This window comes from Brassica rapa, chromosome A08 (genome assembly GCF_000309985.2).
Source record: "Brassica rapa cultivar Chiifu-401-42 chromosome A08, CAAS_Brap_v3.01, whole genome shotgun sequence".
Taxonomy (NCBI): Eukaryota; Viridiplantae; Streptophyta; class Magnoliopsida; order Brassicales; family Brassicaceae; genus Brassica; species Brassica rapa.
Window position 1 is genome coordinate 15,307,939 of NC_024802.2, and position 19,551 is coordinate 15,327,489.

Genomic DNA, 19,551 nt, shown 5'->3' on the forward strand with positions numbered 1-19,551 from the left:
TAACAGAAATAATCTCTAGCAGGAAAATATTAATTATATTGTTAAAACAAACAAGAGATTATGAAATCTATTACCTAGTTAGATTTTTTGCAATTTTTTGAAAATCGGACCGGACATTGACTCAGCATTGTAGATGGGTCAATAGTCGAACCGGTCCAAACAGATTTTAAATTTCAATTAAATTTTATATTAAGTAACTATATATATATGTCTGACTATAATTTTATTTTTATAAAATTTTATATTATTGTTAGAATCTAAAAATAAAATGAAGACTTTAAAAATAATATAAAAATAATGAAAATAATTTATTTAGATAATCATTTAAAAATGAAAATTTCTAAAATTTTGAAGTTTTTTTTAAAAAAAATTGCTTGAATTTAAGAAAATCGGATTTTAATATCGAACCGGTCATCGGTTTTAGTGAATTTCACCGGTTTTTAACTAAGTTTGCCGTTTTAACTAAAATTCAGTTTTTAGTACAATGTTAGAAGGACGAATCACTTCCAACCGATGGGACCTACTGATCCGGTCTAGTTTTCAAAACACTGTTTTTTTTGTTAGTATATAGTTTATTTTATTCTGAATTTATTTAAATCAAAATTGATATTGACAAAAAAAAATCAAAATAAATATGTAAGCAAAAGATGAATTCGTTTCTGAGCTTTTTGTAGTTTGTACACCTTAGAAATGTCTGTTTTCCTCAGCTAGAAGCTCTAGAATGCGTGCCAGTTTCACAAGGCGCAGTTAAACACTATGCCGTTTAGTCTACTATCTGTTTCAGTAGAGGAACGTTCCATAGCCAGTACCCAAAAGGGCTAAGAACCTTGTCATGGATGCCAACCTGCAGAATATGGAAGAGAGAAAGCTGTTTCTGGCTGTATTGTTCCGAAAAGGGTAGAGAGACCAAGGTTGCTGAATCACTAACTCTTGTCTTATGACCAACTTGCTATTGCTAATGTAACAGAGGTTTTGAATTTTCCAAAACCAATCATTGTATTTCAAGAGGGATTAAATGGTTAGAGAAGCAACACTTTATTGAGAGATCAAAGACCTTCCAAGGATTGGTAAGAATTGAAGTAGAGGTTCTGGGAGAAACTCGTGAACCTTCTTGAGATGGTGATGGCGGCAGGCCAAAGAACCACTTGACTTGATCCTTCACCAAATTTTGTATACATGGAGCTTTGAACATTTCTTCCAAGATTTTGGATTCTTGTAGACCTTCAGCTGCAGTGATAGCAAGGGAAACTGAATATGTTTTTCATTCTTGATAGAGGATAACCAGTAGATGAACCATTCTTCATCTTTTCGCACTTTGATTCTTGGTAACTCTGTAACACTATCATGGTTTATTATCGATGTACATAAAAGTATATATCGCTGATACAAAAAGTTACAGCATTTGTTTGAAACACACCTGCAGCTCGAATACATATAACTGAGCCAACTATAGACAGAGAGACTCTTAAGAATTTAAAAATATATTAGTACAGCAAATATTACCCCAACAAATAGTCTCACGGACGACGTCGGTGAGAGGGTTTACGATTAGACCTCTTTGTTGATTTCGATGTGGAAGAAGAGGAACCTGACCGAGACGACTTTCCACGCTCCTCATTGTCTTCATTAAACGCCATTAGCAGACTCTCCTGTATTTCCATGTACTTTTGCCTCTTCTCTAGTCGGTTCTCAGGAGTCTCTTTCTCTACGAAAGCAAGTATATTCAAGGTCTCACAGTCCGCAATCTTATCGAGCAATCTCGAACAGCGTGGGAAGAAGCGTCTCCCGAATTCCACTGAAGATACAAGGGTAAATGAAACAAGGTCAGGTATGGGTTTTAGTTTTCTTCTTTGTTAGTTGTTCAAAAAAAGGCTTTCTTCTTTGTTTGATGAAAGAGAATCAATACCAGTTTTTGAAAGCGCTTCTAGTCTACTCCGATGCTTTTCTTCGAATACGAAAGGTACCATGTATTGGTCTGGTGCTGACCTCTTTGCACCAGTGCCGTCAAGCTCTTGGCTATCCACGGTAAACTCGCTTGTTCCCTTCATCGGGGCGAGTTCCATTGCGAGTTGTGCTTCCGTTGGAAAGAGACATCGAGCCATTTGAACTAAAAATAGTAATATAAAAATAACAATTATCATTAGATCACTCAGTTTTCTAACAGAACACACGGAAATAACATTTAAACGAGCCCTGAAGAACCTAATCTTATGATCTGACCTTGTAATAAATGAAGTAACGAGAGTTAAAGAGATACCTCTGTTTTCAAAATCAATCAACCTTATCTTCAGTTCATTATCAGGAGCCAGGGCAAGACAGGCAGAAGAAGCGTCTTCAGGAAACGGACCTAGATTCTCTGGTTGCTCTAGTATCTCTACGCATATTCGCCCTTTGGGAGAATCCTTGCCTTCCTCCGTTATACAGTTATACTCACCCGCCTTAGTGACTTGCTTTGCAATCAAGAGAGCAGTTCTACCATCCAAAGCCATGTCCGACGCATTTGCCCCTTTCGTCAACAGAAACGCTATCAAACTCGGCTCCTTCCGCATCGCAGCAACGTGAAGCACCGTGTACCCCCTCGGATTCCTACGGTTAACATCCGCAACCTCACGTTTCAGGAGTTCAGTAGCAGTCTCCACAGCGCAGTACGCAACAGCAAAATGGAGAGCATACGCTTCGTCTAGATTCGTGTAGCCTTCTTTCAAAAGCAAGTCGACAAGATCGAGATCCTCGCACTCAAGCGCCTTGTGAATATTCGAGACGTGTTTGTTCGGTTCAGGTACTTCCAAGCCAAGCTCTTTACGGATCTCAATTACCTGCTTCACAATCTGCTGCGGCAATGACTTGTTGAGAGTGACTGTATCTACATTAGACTTCACAATGATCTCTGTGCATTTATCAAACAGCTTCTTGCATGCTTGGCCACAGATGTTGGCAAGCTTGAGTATAACCAATGCATCCTCTATGATAACTTTGTCTACAACATCCACTAAATGCCTCTGAAAATGCAAATACACAGTTCTATTCATTAACTAGGACGTTTCTATGATTCATTGTAACTAACTTTACCTACCTGATACATTGTAACTAACTCGGGAATCTGGAAGACGAAAGCCAAGTAGAGAACCTCCACCATGAAATCCACCGCCGGACGGCAAGACACGTGGCGGCAATCCTCGTCTGCGCAATCAGAAACTCCCTTCGGCGGCGGCCTCACTCTGCCGCTGTAAACGTACGCCATAACGGCCGCCACCGAATCGAATCCGACTTCGTAATCCGTCGCGATGTTCTTCAGGTCGAGCTTCGTACCGGCGGTGGATGATTTCTGCGGATCCTTCTCGGCGGCGGCTGCTAACGCGTTTTTGAAGAAGGGACTTCTCGCTGCGACGATGAAGCGGTGGAAGGATACTTCTCGGTCGTCGGCGAGAATCAGCTTGGCGTCGCCGTAGAACGCTTCCGGCGAGTCGAACAGCGACTCGAGGTTGATGGAGAGCAGTTGAAGCGCCGATACATCCACCGGAGAAAGCTCTGGTGGACGAACAGCAGATGATTCGGTGTTATCCGTTGGCTCCGCCGCGGCGGATAAGACAGTGCTGCTTTGGTTGCTGATTTCATACGAATCGACGGTGTCCATCGACGGATTTAAAAAAAAAAATCGAGAGTCAGAGATGGTGAAAGTTCTACGAACAAGGAGCAATCAACGAATAAGCCTTATCGTTATCAACCGAACCGTTTGAGATCGTAGAGAGCCGCACGGCTAAGGTTACCCGTTCATGAGCACAGTAAGGTAGCGAGAGCCAAAGTCAAAGAGAGATAAAGAAGTGGTGGTGAGAGGTGAAGCGTCGACGGTTTGATGAGTACCGGTAAGTTTCCCAAAAAGGCGAACGAGAATGTTAGAAGAGTTTTGGTACGTCCCATTTGGAGAGAGTTTGCTTAACCGATTAATAACCGATGGTGTGTTTAGCTTATAAAACCAGAATACATTTAAGAGACCGATTAATAAGAGAGATTAACATATAAACATACTTTTAGTCTTGGACCTCTAATATCATTTTTTTTTTAATTTATATTATTAAAAAATTAAACTATCACATTAACCATACAATAAAAATTTAAATTTGTTTCTTATATGTTATATTTTGAATTTTTAAAAATTACTAAAACTTTTTAAAGTCTTACCATTAAAATTTTGTGAACAATGTTTAACTTTTTTGGTTATAAAAAGATAAAAATGATCATAAAATCATATGAATATGAAGTATCATTTAACAGATATACAGATTAAATATATATATATATATATATATATTTAATATTATTAAAATTAAAATATATATCATATAAACTACATAAATATGTGAATTTCAAAATTTGCATGAAAAAGTATTGAAACCTGAATATTTAAATTTCAAAATTTGCATTAAATTTTTTAACAACGATTATAAATTACTAAAACTGTTAAAAATCTCACATTGAAAATTTCGTGATTAATGGTTTAAATTTTTTTGTTGCAGCAAATATACAAATGTTTAATAAAATCATATGAGTAAAACATATTAAATATTTGGTAGTAAATATTTTTGACCGGATTTCGGAAATGTTTTAAAAGGTATTTAGGAAAAGATAATATTAGAGGTTAAGTACATCTAGTTGGTTTTTTGAGAATCTTAAGTTAGTAAAATATGGAACTTCATATTATTTCAAAAAAAAATTTGCAGATATTTGTAGTTATAGTTAGGCTATATTTAAATATGAGTAGTTAGTAAATAGTAATAGTAAAATATAGAAGTTTGTATTATTTCAAAAAACAATTACAGATATTTGTAGCTATAGGTAAGCTATATTTAAATACGAGTAGTTGGTAATAGTATATGTTAAGAGAAATATATAAAATATAGTTTTAAAAAAGATATTCTGCCTAGAATTAAATTGGATCCAAGTTTGTGATTTTGTTTTAATATATTGTATATATTAAGATATATATATATATATATATATATATATATATATATATATATATATATATATATATATATAAAGTTGAATTGTGCTCTGAGCACAGCCCTCCACGACACAAAATAGGGTGGGGCTTTTGCCGACACGTGTCAGCTCGGTAGTGCGTCTGTGTATCCCACGCTCTCTCTTCTTTTCTCGCGCGTCATGGAGTTGTGCATTCTCTCTTCTTTTTGCGCGTTATGGGTTATTTCGATTGGGCTTTAATTTTTTATGGGTTTCATGTTTACTTTAGACTTCAATTAGAATAAATCCCGTGTTTTTTTTCTTCGCCTCTACAGAACCCATGTGGATTAGGTTTTCTAAATTGCTCTTCCATCTTCTTCCTTAGAGTAAGAAATGTTACCAGTTACCAAATTATCATCTTAAACCCTCCATTACTCTCTCACACATGATCTATATTCAATGTGATTTCTGGATCTGAGGCGTTGGAGATTCATCTATAAAAAGATCCGAAAATCAGTCTGAAAATGGGCAAATACATGAAGAAATCGAAGATTACCAACAACGATACGGAGCCCACCGAGCCAACTTTCCTGGGAGTTCGCACCAGGGACGCTAAAACCCTAGCTCTGAAGCGGCTCAATTCCTCCGCCTCTGATTCCGCTCTAGCTGGAGACTCTTCTTGCTACCTTCAGCTCCACAGCCGTCGCCTCGAGAAACCCCCGGCGCTGACGGAGCCAAAACAGCCACCGAGAATTAAGGAGCCTGGCTCGAAGGGTCGGGTTAGCTCCGGTTCGGGTTCGGTTCATGTAGCTCAGAGCTGTAAAGGAGATGATTGGTTTGGAAAGTCTGAAGCTTTTTTTGTGGAGAGAACAGTCCTGATTTTCAATCGATACAAAGGTTCGTGATTTCGTGCCCTAGCGATTCATCTTCTTACCAATTCGATGAGACCCACTTTGTTTTTTTTTTTGGTTTTATTGAAATATGTTTAGTTTGAGTTTGAATCAAGACCCCCGTTCGTGTTTTGTGTCATAGCTTCTTTCGCCCAAACTGTGAAGAGCGTTAGGCTTCTCTTAACCTTTCGTTGTTTGCTCAAATCATGTTTTTTTTTCCTCATGTTCACCTGATTGGTTTGATTTTATATTCGACTTTACTCTCTTCTGGTGTACTGCTGTGTTATTACTGCTCACTCTCGGACTCTTTGTGGTGTGAGATTAGACATTTCAGAGTTATTGTTGTTTGTCTCATGTGTACCACATTGCAGAGGTTATCAATGTGTATCATATTTAATATCTAAGTTGGTGAAAGTATGACCCTTTTTGTGAATATAAGTTTTGAGTCCTCTCCTTGATGAGCTAATGACATTGGAAGTGGTACGCATTAGGGTTTAGAGATAGAGATTCACCGTAATTTTTTCAACATATGTTTTTTTTTTCTAACTAAAGTGGTTGTTGTATGAATGTCAGTAGCTTTTAATATGTAAGATCATATGAAAAAATGGATACTTTCTTCGTAAGTGTAGTGCAAGTACTGTGGTGTGGCGTCATGTTCATGGGACCTAGCTAAGCTGTTGAGAAGAACTACGAGCTACCTGATGGGCAAGTGATGACAATTGGTTCTGAGCGGTTCCATTGTCCTGAGGACCAAAGTTATTTACCAGCCATCTATGATTCGTATGGAGAATACTGGTATCCATGAAACAACTTTAACTCTTTAATGAAGTGTGATGTAGACATCAGAAAGGATGTGTACGGTATAACATCGTGACCAGTGGTGGAAGCACATTTTCTCTGAGATCGCTAACAATTTGAGCTAAGATATCACGTCTTGGTCTACAAGCAGCATGAAGATCATAGTTGCTACTTCTCCTGAGAGAAAATACCATGTCTTGATTAGAGGGTCCATCTTGGCTTCACTCTGTACATGGTGATCAGTGGTGGAAGCATATTTTCCCTGGGATCGCAATGGAATAAGTCAGGCCCATCCATTATTCTCAGGAAATGCTTCTTATTGGAGTTCTCATTTTTTTCAGAAAAGAAGCGTTAATCTACCCTTCTTTTTTTTTTTTTGTTCTTATGTATTTTGAAATTCTGGCCAAAGACATTTTTAAAGATTTATGTTCTTTTTATTTTCAGCTGCCTGTGAGTGAATAATAACACATAACTATTATATAGCATTGTGTTTCATGTTCTCTTTGTTTTGTTTTTTTCTACGTTTGTAAACTTCTATCAGTTCAAATGGTGAACTATAGATACAATACATGATTAAAGAGAAACCAACACGTACCATAAAAGCGAAGTTAGGGAACCCAAAAGTCTAATTAATGTTGGAGTTATTAAATCATACAATCAGCCCAAAACAAAAAAAAAAACTTACATTACATGACGACACAACAAAGACAAGAAGACATCTTAGAAGGTGTTTTCATGGTTTGTATCAGTGTTCAGGGTCGGTCTAATAGCCCCTCTGCCTGCAACCCATAAGCTGTTCCAGAAACTCGGTGAGTCTGATATGTTAGAGGTCCATTGATCAGCAAGTTTCTGGTCTTTGGCCGCTGTGTCTCTCCTTCAACCAGCAGATGTCTTTATACTCTCCTTCTATCTTCTCTCTTGTGATTTTCTGCTCTTCCGAGTTGAAATAATCTCAGTTAAAAAGACTACCACAGACGAGTTGAAATGTTAAATTTAATTGCATATTCCTCGACTATATAAATCGAAACCTTTAGCTAAAATAAAAACACAAATCTTACAAAAATATTTTCACATAATGCACGGAGATCAACCCCTATCAAAACTCGAAGCCCTCCCTCAAGACCTCCAAGGTGATATATTTTCAAAAGTAGCACGGTTATCAAGAACCACCATACGCCATCTAATGCAATCATACCCATTTTGCCGAAGCTGCTAAAGACACACGAGTCTAGAAGCATATGACAGTCAAATCATTGATTATCCATCCACTTGCTTCTCTAATAAGGTATTGCAATCTCATGACAAAATATTTGTCACTGGAAACTTAGAAACAATGCTATTTGTATAACCAAATGAAAAAATCACATACTTCATTTTATATATGGTGAATCACTTCTAATTCCTAAAAGTAAAACATCATATCGCATATCTGTTTTCATGTACTTTAGCAGTAACAATTTTTGTGGGTTTCTGTTGGACACAATATATAAATTTTTTACTTCTCTACGTTTACGTTTAACCACTCATTTTTCTCATGCATATATATTACGTCAAGAAAACGTATACACAATATTTATTAATAATTTCATGTATATTTATTGAATATTTTAACATAATTAACAAACAGTAAACATATAATATCTATTTTAGTATTATTAGTATTTTCACTCTAATATTTTAAACCTCATTTTATAATTTATATTTTGTGAAAGTTGATATATATATGTATTATATATATAAGGAGGTTCTGAAATATATGACTGCTTTAAATATAACTAAAGATGTGAAACAGTAACTCACATACGTGAAAAGAAAATACAAAGAGATAGATATAACATGGTATACTCAGAAGTTTAATATCCAATGAAAATTATTAAAATCAAAATTTTGTTAATGTTTTCTTCAAAATAGTAGACTCACCCGCCCGTAGGGCGGGCCAATCCCTAGATAAACCAAAATTATTTTGAACATATAAATGGTAAATAATTGATTGTTTGGAAAAATCGATGAACACCTTATCTTTCTATATCACATTAAAAATATCACATTATTATTAGTCTGATTTTTTATGTAATTAAAAAAATAAACAACAAAAAGACAAACATAATATACATAATCTCTATACATGTTTTTAAACAAGGAAAAAGATTTACACAATTAATCTTCATGCTTAATTTAAAAGAATAATTATTATAATTGCAGGCCCTGTGTTATTAATATAACTTAATATATAATATTTTGATTGACGTAGTTAAGTTTTAAATACGCGTTGAAGAACCCTACTTCTTCTCTTAACAGCTTCGCCTGCAAGGAAAGCTAAAAGATTAACATAAGTAAGCAAACGGAAACCAACATATCCACTATTCATATTTTTGGCCATCTTCTATATAAATACTGATTTCAACAGCTCTCTCTTTTACACATTTTTTATTATATTTACTGTAGATAGTAGATGATTGATTCATTGAACTTGAGGTCTCTTGGATATTCTGTCTGTTGCCCATTATCCAGAAGGACCAGAACCAACATTCACATTTCCATTCAAACAACATATAATTACACATTGTCCAAGGAATCAGTGCCGTGCGAAGGTTTAATGGAGCTTGGGGCGAGTATAAAAATGGGGCCTCTTATAAAAAAAATTTCCTGTCAAAAGTATAGTATATATTTGAAAACATAAAAAAAAACTAAAACAATAACTTGAAAATACTAAGACATAATTTTTCTTCCTTCTTTTTCAATAAATTGTTTCACCAAAGTTTCATAATCTAGATTCCTAAGTAAATCTCTTTCTATAGATATGATTGCTAAGCCATTTAGCCTTTCTTGTGACATGGTTGATCGTAGATAAGACTTTATTAACTTTAGCTTGGAAAAGCTTCTTTCGGCAGTGGCGACTGAAACCGGAATCGTCAATAATATTTGGTAAGCAATCCATGAGTTTGGATAACACACTTCTCTTCCTTTTAAGAAGTTCAAAACTTCAAGAGGTCTCTTGCAATCTTGTGGCAAAGCCTCTTTTAGAACCAGTAGTTCAAAACACAAATCATCCGCAATAACATCATAATGATTTCCATGCTTTAAAGCAGCTTCAAGATTGGTACAAGATACCATCAAACTATCTTCACTTGCTGACTTCAGTTTCTCCAAATCAAACAAAAATCCAAATGTTTGTTCATACTTCTGAAATTGCTCAAACCTTGTTTCAAGAGAATAAATAGCTCGATCCATGACTTCAAGGAAATAAGAAATTCTGAAGCTCTCTTCTGGAGATAAATCTATAGACTGATCATCAACTAACTCTGATTCCTCATCAAAAAACTTTTTTCTTTTGATGACACGCTTTTTCTTTGATGGGAACATGGCTTCAATCTCCATAGCTTCTGCAATCTGTTTAACATCAGATTTTGCACTCTCAAAGCCTGTTTCTCTATAATTTCGAAAAAAAGAAACAAGTCCTTCTGACTGAGAAACAGCAACTTGAATATTCATGTCTTTTGACTGCACACTCTTGCTTACTGTGTTAACAGCAAATAAAAGTTTGTACCAAATCACCATAGACAACAAGAATTCATAATTTCCAATCCCATGTGTCTCGCTTGTAGCAAGACACTCAGCAGTGCTTTGTGTACTCGGATCATCAGTAGTCTCTGCTATATAAATTAAAGCATCTCTTATCTTTGGAGCTTGAAATCTAATCGCCTTAACACAATTAACATGACTTTCCCACCTAGTCTGTGATAAAGATTTCACTGTCAAACCTCCCACCTTATCTTCTAAAACTTTCCACCGCTTTGTTGAAGATGCAAAGACATTATAAATACGCTGGATTATCCCAAAAAATGAAATGGCTTTTTCAGAAGTGCTTGCCATATCACAAAGAGCAAGATTAAGACTGTGACAACCACATGGCGTATAAAATGCACGTGGATTAACATCAAGGAATCTTTTTTGTACTCCTTTATGTTTTCCCTTCATATTGGATCCATTATCATATCCTTGTCCCCTCACATCATCAATATCTAAATCAAGAGAAACCAATACATTCTGAATCTCACGGAAAAGCCCTTCTCCGGATGTATCGTTAACTATCAAGAATGTGAGAAAAAATTCTTCTATCTTAGCTGAAGCTGCTGAAACATCAACACATCGAAGGATAAGAGTCATTTGTTCATGATGACTTATATCTGGAGTACAATCAACAATGACTGAAAAAAATTTTGCACTTCGAATCTTTTTTATGATAATACCTTTGATCTCATCAGCCATCGTTGCTATCAACTCATTCTGAATTTTGTTGCTGAGATAGTGATAACGAGATTCCCCATCTTCAAACCGTCTAACATGTTCTCTCATTACCGGATCCCACTCAGCCATTGAATCAATAAAGCTTAAAAAATTTCCATTGCCATCTACTCTTAGCTTTTCGTTTCCCCCACGGAATGCTAAATTTTGTTTAGCAAGAGTTTTTACCAGTGAAAAAATTCTGACCATGACATCTTTCCAATGATTTCTCTCTCTGTTGAGTTCTTCTTGAATGTGCTTGTCAATTGTTTGGTTTTTCTGCAGCCTTAGTTCAAGTTCCATCCACTGGTTCATACATTTGATATGCTCATGACTTGTCTCGTGGTACCTTAACCTTTCCAAAATATGTTTCCAGTCATTGAATCCCTTAGATGCCATGTGACTGGGATTGTTGTCGCGAGTGAACAACTTACAACAAAAACAAAAGATTTTATCTAATGTTTTTGAATAAACTAGCCAACGTCTGTCTTGCTTCTTTCCATTACTCAAAGATCTTATATAGTATGCATGAGAAAAATGTCGACCACTTGCCTTCTCTCTTGGAAACACAAAATCATTCGGTAGTCTTTGAGCAGGACCTTTTTCAACCATGACAAGTCTTAATCCAGGTTTGACTTCTCCCCAATTTCCAGGATCATAAATATCTAAGATTCTGCCTATATCTGTACTATCTTGATGATCATTCACATCATGATTCTCCTTTATACTTAGATTCTCATCCTCTTCAATGTCAACGTTAACATTATCTTCATTCTTCTTATCTTCTTCATTAATAGTCTCATCATTTATTTCCTTCTCATCTTCCATTGGATCATCAAGCTCGTCACTACTTCTATCGGATTCATTAAGATTTGCTGGTTGTACAAGAAATCTGTCCATGGAACCTTGTATTGATCTCATCAATGCATCAGCTTTCTCCTTTCTTTGTCTTTTTTGAGCTCTCGATAGATATATTCTCTTTGGTGGCATATTTTCTGAAATTAATAATAAAAATTCATCACTTCAAAAAACTGACAAACAAAGATAGTTACATTAGAATTCTACAAAGAAAACAAATACCTTAATACAGAAGTTGAAGATGTGATGAAATAATAGGAGACAATTGTTGGTATACAGAAAAAAGAGAAAAGACGTGTGTTGGCTTGAAAAATAGATTGATATGAGATTCTATGTAAAATATTTAGGAATCTATAAAGGTTAAAGGATTTACACTTTTTCCTTTTTTTATTAGAAATTTGACATATACAACGATATTTTCTTGTTTGAAATTTGGAAAAGTGACAATAAAGTAAAATTTCTTTTTTGGAAAATATCTACCAGAAATTTAAGAAGATCGAACATGGATTGAATGGGTAAACAATTAAATAAAACTAATATGTTACTAAATATTTTTAGAAATCTGGGGGCCCTAAAAAAATTGTTTATTTTGGGGGTCAGGGGCAAAAGCCCTTTTGGTAACACTTGAGGCACGGCACTGCAAGGAATACGGCACAAGTGGTATAAAACATATGGAACTTGATAAGATACTTTGTATTGTAACGTTTTGCTGCCAACCAATAATATATTACTTTTTTGAGATATATTCAATGAAAAACAGAAAAAGGGAAGATAAAAAAGTTTAAAGAGATATTTACGGAATCTAAATGACTGTCTTTGTCAGTGCAATGAACATTTTCCTCTAATCTCTCCCGCCACCCAACTAACACATCTCAGAACGTACACGTCACCCTCTCTCCTTCACAAAGCCAGACTTTTCTTCGTGTACGTGTCGCTCAGCCATAGGTTAAATGTAAAATATCGTACCCATTATTATTCATATTTATATTATTTATAAATAGGATTGATTCAACATTATTAATTTATTATTCATATTTATTTTCAAAATTCGGAGGACACTCTCATGTTATTGGTTTGTTGCCCAGGTATGTCAGTATATATAAAATACAATTTTTTTAACGTTATACAAAATACTATTTGAATAATGTTTTATTTTATATATTACGAAAATAAAAAATAATTATATGTTTTATAAAAAAATTATTTCTCGCCGATACAGACTTACACTATGGCTATGAATGAAATGAAGAACAAAATATAAAATACATGCAGATTACTTAATTTGCAGTTTGTACTGCATTTGTTACATTCAATATTTAAAATGCAGACCAAAATAAAATTATAAAATAATTAAAAAACTGCATGCAGATACTTTAATGTGTTAATTTTGAACTGCATGGACAAAAAGAAAATGGTTAAGGGTCCGATGCAGGTGGGATGTGAGGACCAATAACATATCTGCATATTTTTTCTTTCTATTTTTTACTTATTAAAAAACTCATTTAACTCATTTCACTAAATTTTAAACTAATCAAAAATCTCTTTAAATGTATGATTTAATATTTTTATTTATCATTTATATAACAATTTATTTTTAGCGGAGTTTACCTTTTATATAATGTTTTTTTTGTTGTAATTGTTTTTACCTTTTATATAATGTATGGTTTTTTTTTGTAATTGTGTTTACCTTTTATATAATGTTTAAACTTTCTTTGTATTTATTAAATTAATAAAAAAATTAATTGATAAGAATTTGTATTTTTATTTTAAATTTTTAATTTACAAAATTATTCTTAACATTTGGTTAAATACACTAATTCGACAAATTAACTTGACGAGTTAGATCTGCATTTGTTCTGCATGATCTGTATTTATTCTGCATGATCTGCATTTGTTCTGCTTGATATGCGTTTTTGATTTGATCTGCGTTTTTTTGATGTGCATACCATTTGAAGCCTATGGTCCGTTCTATTGTTCTATGGTTATATGGATTTTAAATGAACTAAGATTCAAAATGTCAGCTTTTGTTTTTAGCTCTACTTGATACATAAATAATTGATCATTTGTTCAATGTTTTTAGTTTTAAGTTTGACCAAAAATGGTATTCAAGATATATAATTTTAAATAATTAGACGAATAATAAAATGTTTCCCATTAAATTATAACTATTTAGATGTTTTGCCGGTGGTCTTTCATTTTTCTAGAATACAAAACATCCAATTCTTTCCTTGTCTTATTAATATGGATAAAATATTGTTCTTATACTAAAAGTGACCGAATTCTAAACTATTAATGTTTTTTTATATCTAAATTATATATGCATATGATGTCTGGATTTTTTTAGTCCAGTGATTAGAAGTTACAATAAATTCGGATTAAATTGTGTTTATGACAAATAAGTATATTGTAAACTACAAGACTTAGATCAGAACGTGACAAGTACGTCCAACTATTAGTGAACTAATAAAAATCATTAAACTGGAGGACCTAAATCAAACTAGGAAAAGGCAACATATTTCGTTTGACAAATAAATAAAATATTTAGTTGAATACATAAATTAAAAGGTAACAGTGTCTTTTATGGATTTATATTTTCAAGAATGAAACATCTCCCCTTATTACAAAAACAAAAAAAAAACCTTCACTTTTAGGATAATGTAATAAATAAAGATAAATTATCTATTTAAGTTAACCTAATAAATAGTAGCAGATTTGAAGGGATTCCTTTTTCGTTCCTTCTTTCTCTTTTTTTATGCGAAGAAGGCACACGAGAGTGTTTTAGAAGAAGAAAAGATGAGTCTTCTTTTCAACTCTTTTAGGTAGCTGAATCTAGAAATGGTTTTAGTTGTGAAAATTAATCGAAGAGAGAATATTTTAAGAGGTTGTAATGAGTTACCCACAATACAGGAAACCCTGATTCAAATTCAATACATACATATTTGTTTTCTTTTGCTGTGTGGTGATTTTATCCCAGCGAAAATAACGGTTTCATGTGCTAGTTAAAGTACTTATATTTTTCTTTTGTGGAGAGTCATGGGTTTCTTGTCTGCATAGTGCATAGCTTCTCACAAAGTGGTTCTCTTTAAAAACCAATAAAGAGAACAAAGCTTGAGGTTCCATCAATGGAGGAAGTATCACCGGCGGTTTCTATGCCTTTCATGCCTTTCCCCGAAACCCAGATGGAACTCGCAGGGATCATGTTGGGTAAAGGTTATCACAACGGCCAATACTCAACTCAAGATTCCGACAACAACGGAGATTCTAGACAGGAGACTTCACGCTCTGTTTCTGAATCTAGGAAAGTTTTGTCCTCTCGGATCAACTCTCCGAACTTCAACATGAAGAATCAATCATCATCATCAGATATAGCCGCAGGAGAAGAGATCAACGGTTCAGATGAGAGATCGACGGAGAAGAAGATGATCAGCACAACAGAGAGCAGGACTCTGTTCGAGTTCAAGAGCGTGCCTTTGTACGGTGTGTCTTCCATCTGTGGAAGAAGACCGGAGATGGAAGATGCTGTCTCCGCGATACCAAGATTCCTCCAGTCTCCGACCAATTCGTTGATAGATGGTCGTTTCAATCCTCAGTCCGCCGCTCACTTCTTCGGTGTCTACGACGGCCACGGCGGTTCTCAGGTAACAAAACACAATCAATCTCCTCTGTATATTGCAAAAGTATATGACTTTGAGTCTTTGATTGAGATCTTGTGTTGTGTAGGTAGCGAACTATTGCAGAGAGAGGATGCACTTGGCTTTAGCGGAGGAGATAGAGAAGGAGAAACCGATGCTCTACGACGGTGACACGTGGCAGGAGAAGTGGAAGAGAGCTTTGTTCAACTCGTTCCTCCGCGTTGACTCGGAGATCGAGTCGGTGGCCCCGGAGACTGTCGGGTCAACGTCGGTCGTCGCCGTCGTGTTCCCGACTCATATCTTCGTCGCGAACTGCGGCGACTCAAGAGCCGTTCTTTGCCGCGGCAAGACTGCGTTACCTTTATCTACCGATCACAAAGTAAGCATATACAGACTCATACATATGTATTGGTTGGTTCTTTAGTTTCATAGGTTTTTGATTCTTGATTTGAATCCATTTTGTAATGTATGTGTGTAGCCTGATAGAGAAGATGAGGCGGCGAGGATTGAAGCCGCCGGAGGGAAAGTGATCCGGTGGAACGGAGCTCGTGTGTTCGGTGTTCTCGCCATGTCAAGATCCATTGGTAAGCTTTCTTCTATAAATAGAAACTTTCTTTTGTTCTTACAGTCATGTATTGTGTGACAGGCGATAGATACTTAAAACCGTCGATCATTCCTGATCCGGAAGTGACTGCTGTGAGGAGAGTCAAAGAAGATGACTGTCTGATACTAGCGAGTGACGGTGTTTGGGATGTAATGACGGATGAGGAAGCGTGTGAGATGGCGCGGAAGCGTATTCTCTTGTGGCACAAGAAGAACATGGGGGCTGGAGATGCGTCGTTGCTCACGGAGGAGAGAAGAGGTGAAGGAGAAGATCCGGCGGCGAAGTCTGCGGCTGAGTACTTGTCAAAGCTGGCTTTACAGAGAGGAAGCAAAGACAATATAACTGTGGTGGTGGTTGATCTGAAGCCTCATAGGAAACTCAAGATCAAAAAGCCTTGAGCTGAAACAGAGGGTCCTTTTTCTCTCTTTTATCAATGAATATAGGTCTCTCAAAGAAACAAATTATAATTTTTAAACTGACATGTTACAATCATGTCAGACAATGTAGCTTAAAATGTTAAGCTCATTGTCTTTACGTCTGAAAAGCCCCTTGTATTTTTCCTCCCGGGCTAATTGTAATATGGTTACAATATACATTAATATATAGACATCTTAGTATCATCCGTTTATATCCAAATGATTTTCAATATTTTTGCATATGAAAATGGAAAGATATTTTACTCTCTATCCAAAGAACTCGCTCAAAAGTCATATATTATTAGAGAACATCTCTGCTAGTGGATAGAAAATATAACTTGGTGGTAAAAGGGGTGTTCAAACTTGGTTCTAGGCTTCTAGCTGATAGAAAGTGGGGGAATCAAAGATCCTGCGTTGGTGAAGTAAGACGAGAGATTCGCATCCGAATCTTCAAACATGTTTACGAACTTGTGTTCCTAAATCACCAGAAATCACAAAAATGACGAAGTTATTCACATGATGAAAGATATACATGAGAGAGACTCTTGTATATGATTACGCGCCAGAAGTTCGTGTTTAATGATCATATTAGTCTATGATTTGTGAATAACTTCGTGCTCAGTGAGTGTTTAATGATCATACTAGTCTTTATGACTAATGTTCTTGGAGGAATGGTCTTCTGGTTGTTAAATCGTTTATTTTTAATAATCAATTTGCATTGCTTGACAGGTTGTGTGATATTAATTAAGCAAACAAACAAGCTACTATATATACATTTAAATTGTCATGATAATTAGATAAACACCAAATTGAAGAAATCAACAAAAGTTAAACGTGAAGTGTTGGTAAGTGATATCGAGTTGGACATACTTTAATATTTGTTGTATCTATTACGTAATTCTGTTTATTTATATATTACTAAAAATACTCGTAAACTAACATATGGAAATAAACTTTCTTTTTTGGGTTTTAAAATAAACTTGATATTTGTTGAAGACGTTTTCAATTTGAGAGAAGAAACACGATTAGTAGCTAAAACTGCAAATATATGATGAGATGGTGAATACATACCTAAACCAACAACTAAAAAAATATGATTAAAGATAATCAAGAATAAATATGCTTATGGAGCTAATTAACGCTTAGAATAAGAGTGTGTAAAATAAGAAAAGAGATTTAACTTTGGGGTTGGGGCAAAAGAAAATTAAAAAGTCTCTCCTTTGAGTCTGACCTCAGACTTGGCTTCTTCTGCTTCTACTCTTTCCGCATTTAACGCTTACGAAGTTGAAGCAGCAGCAGCCGAAGAAGAAGAAGAAGAAGAAGGAAGACGACTCTCTCCTTTCGCTTAAGGTTGCTTGAATCTCGATCATCTCCCCCATCTTCCCTTTGCAATCAATCTCCTCTCGAATTGAGCTGGTTTTCATGGTGTTTGATTGATTGATTGATCGATCGATCTGTGTGTGTTTCGAGCCTTAGTTCGATTGAAATCTATCTTCAGGGGTGTAAAATTCATATTGTTACTGTTTTTTTTTTTGTTGAAGGCTAAATTTGAAGCAAGAGCTTGACGTTCACCGAGGCTCTTTTTACTGAAGAACATATGGCAGAAAGTAATCATCTTCTTCTTCTTCTTCCCCTTTATGATCAGATTAGTCATCTAAAGCTAGACGCTTTTGGGTGTTCTTGTTAGTAGAGTAGAGAGGAATCATAGATTTATCTCTAAATCGTGAGAGCAAAGTAGTTTATTAGCTGTAATTGATTGCATATATGATTTCTGAGAACACGAACATGACCTTGAGTCTTGAGATGGGACAGCGTTGACTCTATCAAAAGCTTTTAGAACGAAACAACAAGTTAAGATTTCTTTAGGGTAGTTGTGAGGACTCTGTCTCAAATATTTGAAAAGATTAAACCAATAGAAATTGGTTAACCGAGTATTGATACTGGTTTGTGTTGGTTAAGCTCTTTGTAAGATCGTTTGACTCATGCTTTCAAGTGGGGAGTACCTTGAAGGTTGATGAGTTTTTCATCAGTTTGGATTTAATATATTCTATTGATTTTTATATTTTGTAGATGTAAAAGAGCGTGGGGATGGAAGTGCAGATCTGGTGAAATCCATGGGAGATAAGCATGCTAGTGTTATCAGACCAGCTGCTAGATATTACTCTGCTATTAAAGGTATCATCACCATTCACAACGAGCTCTTTCTCATTGCATTAAGAAACTCTTCCATTGATTCTTTGTGAGCTAATACATTGGGGTTGTGTGATAGATGCTATGGTTTGTGGGAAAGGAAGATATACGCTTGTAAAAGACGTGGATGATGTCGAAAATGGAGCGTATGATAAACCTCTCCCATGCTTTGGTTGCGGAATAGGATGGTTCTCGTGAGTAGAATCTTTTGTTTTGTTTTTGGTGTTAAACTGTTAAGTCTCCAGTTCTGTTTACCTGATGATATCTCTCTCTCTTTACAGCTTCCTCCTGGGATTTGTGTTCCCTCTCTTGTGGTATTATGCGACATTTCTCTATTTCGGGAACTACTACCGCAAGGATCCTAGAGAAAGAGCCGGTCTTGCTGCTTCCGCAATCACTGTAATGACTCTCTCCTTCTCTCTCTCTCACCCCCTCTCCTCTTTGACTATTTGAGCTTCCATCGAAATGATGATGAGATCTCGTGATGTTGCAGGCGATGGGATTCTCCCTCTTGCTACTGGTGATTGCTGTTTTCAGGTGGTTTTAGTGGCGCTTCTTCTTACGTATACACACCATACTCTTGAGCTATATATATATATATGTACAATCTTGGTCCCTTCCTTGTCAAAGGATTATAGAGGAGGGACTTAGATATATGGCTGTACATTCAATATAAACCCAAAGTGCAGATATTATACCCCTTATATTTACTCAAATCTCTTTGTATCGTGTTCTTCTCATTATCTACGTTTGTATGTACAAAGGAACAGCATAAAAATAAACGAATAAATAGTTGTTTCTTTCTTGAGCTAATGAATGTTTTTTCTTTTTTTGTTGGCTTTGCACCGGTTAAGTAATAAACCACAATATGTGAATTGGTAGAGAAAACCGAGATGAAATTGGAATTACAGTAATGAACT

The 19,551-nt window shown here is 35.4% G+C and overlaps 4 protein-coding genes and 1 non-coding gene across 5 annotated transcripts; 3 read left to right on the forward strand and 2 right to left on the reverse strand.

Annotated features, from left to right (window-relative positions):
* Positions 1 to 1,326: 1,326 nt before the first annotated feature.
* LOC103834847 (regulatory protein NPR1) lies at positions 1,327 to 3,940 on the reverse strand. Its single transcript, XM_009110938.3, has 5 exons — positions 3,768 to 3,940; positions 3,074 to 3,680; positions 2,258 to 2,999; positions 1,907 to 2,107; positions 1,327 to 1,795 (listed from the first exon to the last, which is right to left on the reverse strand). The coding sequence occupies exons 1-5, from the start codon at positions 3,773 to 3,775 to the stop codon at positions 1,518 to 1,520; spliced, it is 1,836 nt and encodes a 611-aa protein (XP_009109186.1). The 5' UTR covers positions 3,776 to 3,940; the 3' UTR covers positions 1,327 to 1,517.
* Positions 3,941 to 5,859: 1,919 nt separating this feature from the next.
* On the forward strand, positions 5,860 to 7,310 carry LOC103835531. Its single transcript, XR_004450226.1, has 2 exons — positions 5,860 to 6,604; positions 6,689 to 7,310. It is a non-coding gene; the product is annotated as an uncharacterized LOC103835531 (transcript).
* A 2,312-nt stretch (positions 7,311 to 9,622) lies between these two features.
* LOC103835532 (zinc finger MYM-type protein 1-like) lies at positions 9,623 to 11,831 on the reverse strand. The gene is made up of 5 exons (XM_033278095.1): positions 11,484 to 11,831; positions 11,249 to 11,360; positions 10,898 to 11,092; positions 9,759 to 10,834; positions 9,623 to 9,664 (listed from the first exon to the last, which is right to left on the reverse strand). The coding sequence occupies exons 1-5, from the start codon at positions 11,829 to 11,831 to the stop codon at positions 9,623 to 9,625; spliced, it is 1,773 nt and encodes a 590-aa protein (XP_033133986.1).
* Positions 11,832 to 14,536: 2,705 nt separating this feature from the next.
* LOC103834849 (protein phosphatase 2C 56) lies at positions 14,537 to 16,639 on the forward strand. Its single transcript, XM_018653893.2, has 4 exons — positions 14,537 to 15,427; positions 15,510 to 15,800; positions 15,900 to 16,005; positions 16,068 to 16,639. Exons 1-4 carry the CDS (start codon positions 14,912 to 14,914, stop codon positions 16,421 to 16,423), a joined length of 1,269 nt encoding a protein of 422 aa, XP_018509409.1. The 5' UTR covers positions 14,537 to 14,911; the 3' UTR covers positions 16,424 to 16,639.
* A 976-nt stretch (positions 16,640 to 17,615) lies between these two features.
* LOC103834850 lies at positions 17,616 to 19,434 on the forward strand. The gene is made up of 6 exons (XM_009110939.3): positions 17,616 to 17,791; positions 17,983 to 18,048; positions 18,512 to 18,616; positions 18,711 to 18,825; positions 18,913 to 19,030; positions 19,125 to 19,434. The coding sequence occupies exons 2-6, from the start codon at positions 18,039 to 18,041 to the stop codon at positions 19,176 to 19,178; spliced, it is 402 nt and encodes a 133-aa protein (XP_009109187.1). The 5' UTR covers positions 17,616 to 17,791; positions 17,983 to 18,038; the 3' UTR covers positions 19,179 to 19,434.
* Positions 19,435 to 19,551: the final 117 nt, after the last annotated feature.

Bases quoted from the DNA above. Each gene is read 5' to 3' on its own strand.
- LOC103834847 (XM_009110938.3), bottom strand. The intron at 3,000-3,073 runs GTAGGTAAAGTT...TTGCATTTTCAG, and splicing joins AGTTAGTTACAATGTATCAG to AGGCATTTAGTGGATGTTGT. The intron at 1,796-1,906 runs GTATTGATTCTC...TTGTATCTTCAG, and splicing joins AGAAGCGCTTTCAAAAACTG to TGGAATTCGGGAGACGCTTC.
- LOC103835532 (XM_033278095.1), bottom strand. From the start codon at position 11,831: ATGGACAGATTTCTTGTACAACCAGCAAATCTTAATGAATCCGATAGA. The intron at 11,093-11,248 runs GTATGAACCAGT...AACAAAATTTAG, and splicing joins AAGTCATGAGCATATCAAAT to CATTCCGTGGGGGAAACGAA. The intron at 10,835-10,897 runs GTATTATCATAA...ATTGTACTCCAG, and splicing joins GATGGCTGATGAGATCAAAG to ATATAAGTCATCATGAACAA.
- LOC103834849 (XM_018653893.2), top strand. From the start codon at position 14,912: ATGGAGGAAGTATCACCGGCGGTTTCTATGCCTTTCATGCCTTTCCCC. The intron at 15,428-15,509 runs GTAACAAAACAC...TGTGTTGTGTAG, and splicing joins ACGGCCACGGCGGTTCTCAG to GTAGCGAACTATTGCAGAGA. The intron at 16,006-16,067 runs GTAAGCTTTCTT...ATTGTGTGACAG, and splicing joins CGCCATGTCAAGATCCATTG to GCGATAGATACTTAAAACCG.
- LOC103834850 (XM_009110939.3), top strand. The intron at 18,826-18,912 runs GTGAGTAGAATC...CTCTCTTTACAG, and splicing joins TGCGGAATAGGATGGTTCTC to CTTCCTCCTGGGATTTGTGT. The intron at 19,031-19,124 runs GTAATGACTCTC...GTGATGTTGCAG, and splicing joins TTGCTGCTTCCGCAATCACT to GCGATGGGATTCTCCCTCTT.